Raw genomic sequence first — 9380 nt, forward strand, 5'->3', positions numbered from 1 at the left:
TGGCTTATTGGCATATTGCTGGTTGTGACCTAGGACCCCCAAGCCCTCTCCTGTGCACCGAGTTCTTGGTTTAGAACCCAGGGGGAACCTGCGCAGACCATTGTCACTGGGGCACATGGGTTCCAGGTGGCCTCACTGGGACCTGGGTGCCCACGTGACTCGGTCACAGACTGTAGCACTTCCTCTGTAAATTCGGCTGGCTCCCGTCCCCTCTTGCCTCCCATCCCAGCTGTGCTGAGCCTTGCCAACTCTTCTCTGAGGACATTTGCATCATGCAGCAGCCGGAGGACTCTTGAGGACTGCTTCGCTGAGCCATGGTCTGTTCAGCTGCCTCCGTGGTGCTCCTGGTCATGACTCTCCCCCTGGTGAGGTCACCAGTTGCTCAAGCGTCTCAACCTGTGAGTAAGCCTGGGGCAAGTACCCAGGGAAGGTCTACAGAGCTGACATAGGGGCCTATCAGCGTGAGAGGCAGCAAGGTATGGATGAAGGGGCAGGTGGAGGCGTAAGGGCTGGAGGGAGAGGAAGTACTGTAAAAAAGAGAGGCCAGTTTGTTATAAAATCTCTGAGAGGTCAGTCTTATTTTCCAGGGTGTGGGATAGCTTTTGTTTCTTTGAGTCACTGTGAACTCCAGTGATGCCAGCTACATTTTGGATAAAGGTTCTCCCAGTCAAGCTTATAATTTAAAAATGGAAAGAAAAGAAAAATTTTCCAGCATAGAGGACAGGAGAGAATCTGAAGAAAGACATCAAAGTCAAGATTAGCACTTTTTGATCTCTGTTTTCTCCCAAGAAGACATCTGTATCGCTGTGTGTATCCGTATCCATATCTATATCTGTATCTGTTTTTAGATAGTACCCACATTCACATACCATTTTGAGAGAGGGAGGAGTTGGTGAGGAAATAATTTACAGGAACCAGAGACTAAGGGAAGATGCTGCCTTATGCTCGCCCTTGTGGCAGTTTCTATGGAGAGAACAGAATTCCCCAAGCCTCTGGGCCCCAGCCAGCTCTGCCCGGCCCTCCCCGCTGGTGTTCCAGACACAGCCATTTCAATTAGCCTAGAGGCCCAGGGACAGGTAAATTCAGGAAGGAATTAAGCAAAGCATGTTGACTCTCCAGGGTGTGCCTGGTTCCTGGGTTCAGGTGGGATTTGCAGGCCTTGGCAGGGTCCTTGGGGTTGCATCCCTGGAGCCTCCTACCAGAAGCCTGCTTTCCTCTCCTGATGTGCCTGCTTGATTCTGGCTAGGCAAAAAGAAGAGCTTCAAAGAGATGGAGTCACGCCAAATTACTCGGGCTAGCCCGAGCCCCCTGGGGAAGAAGGTGTCCCTGGAAGAAACCTGGGGTCAGCATCCTCTCAGAGGTCTCTCCTCTGTTCCAGGCACAGAGTCAGGCTGGAGGGGAATTGGGGCAGCAATTGGACCAGAGGAGTGGAGAAGGTGGTGAGTGGATGGAGTGGACAGGAGGAGGAAGGAGGGAGGGGTGGGAGGGCAAGGGGGGAAGACAGGGAGCAGAGAATGAGGCTGAAGAGGACCCACGGAAGACTGGATCCATGGCTGGCCACAGTGGACACTCAGGTCCAGAGGCCAGTTCTCTAGCTGTGAGGCCTGGAGAAAATCATTCATCTTGGAGAGCCTCATCTATAAAATGAGGGGATGGTGACATGGAGCTGTATGTGAATGCAACGTAGCTAGTGAGGGGTTATGGCCCTCTCCAGTCTTGTCAGCTCCTAGCTGGGCTATGGGAAGTGGGATCTGCCCGGGGTCCAGTGACCAGCCAGGTGTGGGAGGCAGAAGGGGACCAGCCCATGGCCTTGCCACCTCTCCTCTACAGCTGCCCCCTCTGCTCCTGTAGAATCAGTCCTGGCCTCGGTCTTTGTACAGCTGGACTTGCCAAATCAAACCTGGCCACTGGCACTCTCCAGGACCCTGACTCACCCCCTTGCCTCGGCTTCCTCTTTCCCAAGAACTCTCACTGGCCTCAGCCTCACAACAGGTAGGGCGGATTCTATGGAGCCCTGCCTCTCAGTGGGCCTTCCATCACTTGTGGGGGACGGGGAGCTCAGAGAGAAGGGGGCACAGGCTTCCCAGGTCTCCCACAGCCAGCTCGCTTAGACCGCTGCTGACCCCTCCCATTTCCTGGAGGGTCTCCATGGCCCAGCTCCTTCCTCACCTCCCCACCAGACAGACCCTTCCCTTCCTGTTCCATGTCCCCATCTTCTAAACTTTGGCAGAGGCCCAAGAGGCAGCCGGTGGTGGGCTGGGACTTCTCTGACCCCCGACCCCACCCCTGATGACTTTGCCCAGGAGGACCTCTGCTGCTTTGAACCCTGAGTGAGGAGGCGGTCCCTGATGGCTGAGGCTGTTGTGACTTTGGGATGGTTCCAGACAGCCAGCCCTAGAGTGGCTCAGGCGTCAGAGGACTGGCTCTCTCATATGGCCTGCCCACGTCTTGTCCCCGCCCTCTGCCGCAGAGTGTAACCTCCACAGCGATGGGCAGACCTATTGTGCTTGCCTGTCTGTGGGTACCAGTGGAACACCAGCGTCTGCTCCCGTCACCCTCCCTGCGAGCCCGCCCACAGCCACAGGCCCTGTGGCTGTCTGGTCCTCGGCCCCGCTGAAGCCGGCTCCTGCCAGTTGCTGCCACCTGGTGAGGAGATTTGGGAACTTGGAAACCAATGGGCCCCTGGGAAAGAAAGCCTGTGTTTTCTCCTCTCTAACCCCTGTATTTCGGCCAGCTGGCCCAAGCCCAGGAGCTCCGCTGGGTGGGAGAATCGCCAGTTATCCTGGCGGGTCACAGCCTCAAGCTTGGGACTGAGTAGTGAGACTAATGAACAACAGGGCTCCTGAGACACATGGACAAGGAGAGAAAGGGCTAGAGTGACAGCTGTTGACCCTAGAGGGCCAGGAAGGGGCTCCAGCAGCCCCAGGTCCCCTAGGGGAGGGGAAATCATGGGCCACAAGACTTCCCTGATTGGTTCCCAATGACAGGGTCCTCGTCTGGACTGCAGCAGCCACTCTCATCCAGGGACAAAACAAAACAAAACAGTGCTGGGGGCAGTGGGGAGGGAGTGACGAGGAACGGGCTTCCGAAGATGGGGAAGGAGTCGGCTTAACCGCAGAGGGCCACAATTCCTGCTCCAAGGGGTGCCTGCCTTCTGCCTCCCTGCAGTCCCCGGAAGGCTGAGCCTGACCTCTTCGGTGCGGACACCTGGCGCCACTCTGAATCTGACCCTTGTCAAGAGCCATGAGACCACCAACCTGAACTGGTTCCTGCGGCACGCGGGCAGTCCCACACCCATCCTCCTGCAGCCAGGGACACATGTGTCCCTGGCCTCTAGCCCGGGCCAGGCTGTCCTCAGCATCCTCAACGTCTCCCATAGATGGGCAGGTAGCCAGCCTGCCCTTCCTTTCATCTCTCTTCTCCTCTGCCTTGCCCTTCTCTTTGTCCTTCTCTTCCCCTGCTTCCCTCACCTTCCTCCTCCTCCCTCTCTTCTCCTTCCTGCTTTTCTCTCCCCTTCCTTTCCTTTTGCATCTTTCCATTTATTCATTCTGGGGAAACAAAGGCTAAGGAGCCCACTAATGTGAACAATTTTAACAGGAGAATGCTGAAGGTGGGGTCAATTTCGGCAGAGAACAGACATTGTGTTTTACTTCAAGATGTTGCAGTGGCCATCAGGTGGTTCGGGAAGGGCATCCCCTCGCAGGAAAGAGGTTCACTTGGAATCCATGGCTCCAGGCTATTAAAGAAAAATGTCAGGAGGGGGCCGGAGGAGCTGGGAGGTGCAGCAGGTGTGTATCTGCAGGTGAGTACACGTGCTGCTTCGAGGCTCAGGGATTCCGATGGGAGCTGTCCCAGGTGGTGAAGGTGCCCCTGCAGGCAGCCGATGTGGCTCGGCTTCCAGACCAGCTCTCCGTTTCCTGTGCCACCTGCCCTGGCTTCCAGCTGACCTGCTGCATCCCCAGCACGCACCTGGCCTACACAGCTTCCTGGAGTCCCAGGGAGGGCAGCAAAGGTACGGAGGGGCTGTCGGGGCCGGGGGACAGGCGGTAGCTGGTCTCCAGGCAGCTGGCTCTCCAGCTTGCAGGAAGCAGAGGCTGCAGTTCAACCTGGGAGTTCTGGGTCCAAGTCCAACCCTGTTTTTACCCCACAAGCAATCCTAATTGTATTGATACAGCAAAAACCACATGAATGTAGATATGTTTGCAAAATGTTTTCACACAATCTTAATGAACTCTTGCAATATACTCTGTGAAGCTCGTTTGGTGATAGTCCCCATTCTACAAATGAGGAACCTGGCTTCAAGTCCTGGGGCTAGTTAGAGACCCCCAGGTGTCCCTCCCCAAAATCCAAGCTCTGCCTTCATAGTTTGATGCTCTCGTACCGCTCAGTTCTTCCGCACTGCGTCATCTGCTTCTGAAGTTGCTAGAAAGACTGAAAGGACATCTCTGGGCCTGCTGGGTTCTAGGTCTATTCCAGGCCCAGTAACTGTTCCCTCTCTCATGTTATCTTCAGCCTCCTTAGTCAACAAGCCAGGCTCCCGGCGCTTTGTGCTGGCCATTCACAACTGCCCTGTGGCTGACACCACGTACACTTGTGAGCTGCAGAGCCCAGGACTGACCCCTCTCAGGGTCCCCATCTCTGTCACCGTCATCCAGGGTACGTGGGACTTGGGGTCCAGCCGGTTGACCTCTTACTGCTTGCCCTGCGTGCTCCTTGACGTTTCCCTGCACTGGGCCACACAGCCCGTCTCCAGAGCCTGAACAGGTTTCTGCCCCAGAAAGGCTGGGGCTGGACTGTGGTTGCCGAGCCTCCCTGATATCATTCTTCAGATGGAGACACCGCCTGCCCTGAGGACTCCTCAGCTGTTGCCTGGAATGTCACCAAGGCTGGCCACATGGCACAGCCCCCATGTCCGGTGAACAGGACGGGCACAGTGAAGCAGACCTGTGGGCCTGATGGGACGTGGGAGCCCGTTCACAGCAGCTGCTCAGACCCAGAGCTCCTGGCCGTGCATCACAGAGTCCGGGTAAAGCTTCAGGCCCTGCTGCCCACAGGCCTCACCCTCCATGACCTACCCCTTTCTCACTCGGGACCTAGCTTTAGAAGCCTTTTCCTCTGAGGCCCGGCCTGAAGGTCACTCACCTTCTCTGAACTGGAGCCCAGCAGAGCCAGGGAGTGAGGCGGGGGCCAGAGAGTGCCCAGCATTCTCATTGTGGGGAGCGTGCTATTCTCCAAACTTAATCCCACCAAATGTCTGTTCCATTAACATGGGTGTCAGTTCCTTCCATGTGGCTCACTCGATCTTTGCTTCCTGTCCCCTTGGGACTGGTGCGGGGATGGGGAGGAAAGAGCTGGATGGAGGAGGAATGGCCCCTCCCTCGTGAGGACTTGCCCACCCCACTCCCCAATTCCTGCTGTCTTGTGTCTCAGCTGCTACGGACAGGCCAGGGCTGGCCTGCTGGGGAGGTGCCACAGATCCTGGCACAGCTGTCGGAGCACGTGATGGCGGTGAGCTCGCCCTCTGACTTATTGGCACTGCTGGGCACCATATCATTCCTGGCCAAGGTGGTGGTGGATGCTAGAATACAGCTTACCCGCAGGGCCCTGGAGGTGAGCTCTCTGAGCCATGGCAGGGGCCAGCTGGGTAGTAGGGGCCTGAAGCTCTTTACCTCTGGGCACTTCTGTCCCCCTGACATCATCATGGGCTGTCAGCCAGCAGACCTTTCTAGAGTCTGAGTGTCTGCTTCCCTGGTCCGTCTCTCCTCTTGGACACCAGTCTCAAGGCCATGAAATGTGGAGAAGGTCTGATGCTGATAACACATGGGAGGTCAGGAAAGGCAGGAAGGGGTGTGAAGACGTGAGTTCAGAGGCATTCATGCACATGCAGATGCGTGCATATGATGTGAAGCCCCCCCCACACACCACCCCCTGAAACACACACACACGATACCTACATGGAGATACTCAAACACTCTTGGCTTGGCTGGACTCACCTAAACCAGCTCTCAATATGGGCAACAGTTGGTGACCAATAAGAGGCATCTAAAAGAATAATCAGGGGCAACGACACAACACACTTCCTATCTGGGAATGTATATCACATGTGGGTGGATGGACGTGCATGTGGCCTTCTACTTCAGAACATCATGCCCTCTACCACTGGGTACCATTCTTAGCTTTACAGACCTGTAGGGGTCAAGGAATTGGAAAGGGGCCCCTTAGGGCCTGGGTGGCCCGAGGGATGGAGGGGAGAGAAAGACTGTCAGATGGAGAGGCTGGATTGCATCAGGAGACCACATACTTGAAGCCACCCCAGTGGTGAGCTGAACAGCTCCCCATTCTTCCCATATAGAAACTCTTCCTTCACAGGTCTGTCTTCCTCTCCCCCTTTCTCTCCACCCATGGGTCTTCTGCTGGACTAGGAAAGGTGGCTTTGGGGCCTAGAGTTCCCTGTGCCCCTGGCCCAGTGCTATGGGCTCTAGCGGCCAGGGCTCATCTCTCTTTTGGGATCTCTCTGTTGGGCGTCACAGGCTCTCCTGAAAACCACAGACAAGGTCCTAGACATGGACACCGGCTCTCTGTGGGCCCCAGCCCAGGCCCAGAAGCCCTCAGCGGGCTCAGATTTCCTGCTGGCTGTGGAGAGCCTGGCACGCAGCCTGTGCCCACAGGATCACCCCTTCTCCTTCAGCTTACGTAATGTGCAGCTACCGACCCAGCTCCTTGGACCTGCGTTTCCTGCTGACTACAGAGCCTCCTTCTCCACTCAGGCCCCATTGCAGGCATGCATTCCTAGGCGCTCACTGGCCCCACTGGGCCATAATGGAACGAACATCAGTGTTACTAGCATGCTACTGCGGAAACTGGACCATCTTCTGCCCTCAAACTATGGCCAAGGGCTGGGGGACTCCTTCTATGCCACTCCTGGGCTGGTCCTCTCCATCTCCATCATGGCAGGTGGCCAGGCCTTCAACCAGGGAGAGGTCATCATGGACTTCGGGGACACAGCTAGCACTCCCCACTGTGTCTTCTGGGACCACGATCTCTTCCAGGGCAAGGGGGGTTGGTCAGATGAAGGGTGCCAGGTGCAAACCGCTCACGCCAGCCCCACCACTCAGTGTATCTGTCGGGACCTCACTGCCTTCTCCATCCTCATGTCCCGAAATACTCTTCCAGATAACCCCACCCTGGAGCTGCTGAGTCAGGTGGGCTTGGGGGCCTCCCTCCTGGCACCGCCTGTGTGCCTGGGCGTGTACAGGCTGGTGTGGAGAGCCGTGGTACGGAACAAAGTTGCCTACTTACGCCGCATGGCCCTGCTCAACGTGGTGCTCTGCCTTTTGGCCGCGGACACCTGCTTCCTGGGAGCCCCACTGCTTCCTCCGGGACGCCAAAGCCCACTCTGCCTGGCTGCTGCCTTCCTCTGTCGCTTCCTCTACCTGGCCACCTTTTTCTGGATGCTGGCTCAGGCCCTGATGTTGGCCCACCAGCTGCTCTTCGTCTTCAGTCAGCTGTCCAAGCGCCGAGTCCTCTCCCTGATGGTGGTCCTTGGCTATATGTGCCCAGTGGGGTTTGCAGGTGCTGCCCTGGGCCTCTACCTACCCCAAGGGCAATAGCTGGGGGAGGGGGCATGCCGGTTGAATGGGAAGGGAGGGGCACGCTGCACCTTCGTGGGGCCAGTGCTGGCTCTTGTGGGCGTGAACGGGCTGGTACTAGCCATGGCTGTGCTGAAGCTCCTGAGACCTTCGCTGTCAGAGGGGCCCCAGGTGGAGAAGCGCCATGCCCTTCTGGGGGTGACCAAAGCCCTGCTCATTCTCACCCCATCTTCGGCCTCACCTGGGGGCTGGGCCTGGCCACCCCGCTGGAGGAAGTCTCCATAGTTCCTCACTACATCTTCACGATTCTCAGCACCACCCAGGTGGGTGACAGTGGTCTAAGTCACTGCCAGTCCCTTCTCAAGGAGGTATCATGGTGAAGCAGAAGAAATAGTCTCAGGAATTTTAGAAGACTTAGGTTTGGATCCCATTTCCTCCGCTGACTAGCTGGAGAACTTTGCACAAACCTCTGTGAGCTTTGGTTTTCTTACCCGTAAAATAGTATCTGGTTTTGCCAGAGAAGTCAGGGAATTGTCAGTACTCAAAACTTTGATATCTATCCTTTGTAACCAAAGCAGTGAGAGAAGTACCTGAGACTGATTCTATGCACCAAATGATGCGAATATGCAGAAAACTCTAGACGGGAAGCCTCGGGACATGAATTAGACAGGAAGACAGAGGCTAAAGGAAAAGGAGAGGGAAAAGAGTTGACTTTGGTTGATCCCTTCCTCCTTGACTAACTTATCCCCATATCTCTCTTTTAGGGTGTCTTCATCTTACTGTTTGGTTGCCTCACAGACAAGAAGGTGAGTCTGCCCACCTAACCCGTCTGACTTGCGGTGCCCAGGCCAGGACTTGGGCTGGCATAACCAGGGCGTTACGTCTCCTGCAGATACGAGAGGCTTTACTCAAACGCTTCTGCCGCACCCAACCCTCCAACTCCACCATCTCCCTGGTGAGTTGCTGGCTTCAAATCCTCAGTTCTCCCGCTGAGAGCAGGTTAGAAGCAGCTGTTCCACAGCCTTCCTAAGAGGCACAGCTAGGAGCCGAGAGGAGGTTGGGATTGTCTTTTAGAATGAGCATGTCTGAGGTTCAAACTCCCCAACAATGGAGAAAAGAGTCCCGTCAGAGCAGTCGAGAGTCAGGTTCCTGGGCTCCTGATTCCAACCTGGGCTCCTGGGGACTCTCTTTGTCCCTGGTTTCTCCATTTGAAAGTCTGCCTCCAGTTACTATATGAAGGGAATAGGTAGGATCGGTAAGCATGGGAGTCAGCGTAGCCGAGAGCAGAGTTCCTAGGATTACTGTGGCCCCGGCAGGAGGGCAGGTGAGAACGTGAAGATGGGTACAACCTCATCAAAGGAGAGTTGATGATAATAATAATAATCACCCTGCAGCTGGGCCTTTCTGTCCCTTCCTAGGCTACATATGAAACCTACATCCCGGGCGCCTGGGTGGCTCAGTTGGTTAAGCGACTGCCTTCGGCTCAGGTCATGATTCTGGAGTCCCGGGATCGAGTCCCGCATCGGGCTCCCTGCTCAGCGGGGAGTCTGCTTCTCCCTCTGACCCTCCCCGCTCTCATGCTCACTCTATCTCAAACTCTCTCTCAAATAAATAAATAAAATCTTAAAAAAAAAAAAAAAGAAAAGAAACCTACATCCCAGAATACAGCAAAGGAAGAAGTGAAGATGCCAGGTGGGAAACAAGCCTTCCTGGGAGCAGTGTGAGTGGCACGGAGTGAAGCCGAGCGTAGCAAAGGGCTTCCTGGCGCAGAAGGCTCTTCTTCTTGTAACT

At 55.8% G+C, this 9380-nt stretch overlaps 1 protein-coding gene across 1 annotated transcript; it reads left to right on the forward strand.

Moving 5' to 3' along the window:
* Positions 1-242: 242 nt before the first annotated feature.
* On the forward strand, positions 243-8619 carry ADGRF3 (adhesion G protein-coupled receptor F3). Its single transcript, XM_006732879.3, is given in 14 exon segments — positions 243-398; positions 1379-1439; positions 1852-1992; positions 2471-2517; positions 2520-2646; positions 3142-3387; positions 3803-4012; positions 4513-4656; positions 4830-5026; positions 5431-5610; positions 6531-7815; positions 7818-7912; positions 8354-8395; positions 8482-8619. Coding segments are annotated over 14 exon segments (2997 nt in total). The 5' UTR covers positions 243-314.
* Positions 8620-9380: the final 761 nt, after the last annotated feature.

The sequence above is a fragment of the Leptonychotes weddellii genome, chromosome 10 (genome assembly GCF_054177405.1).
Source record: "Leptonychotes weddellii isolate Sample4059 chromosome 10, ASM5417740v2, whole genome shotgun sequence".
NCBI classification, from domain to species: Eukaryota; Metazoa; Chordata; class Mammalia; order Carnivora; family Phocidae; genus Leptonychotes; species Leptonychotes weddellii.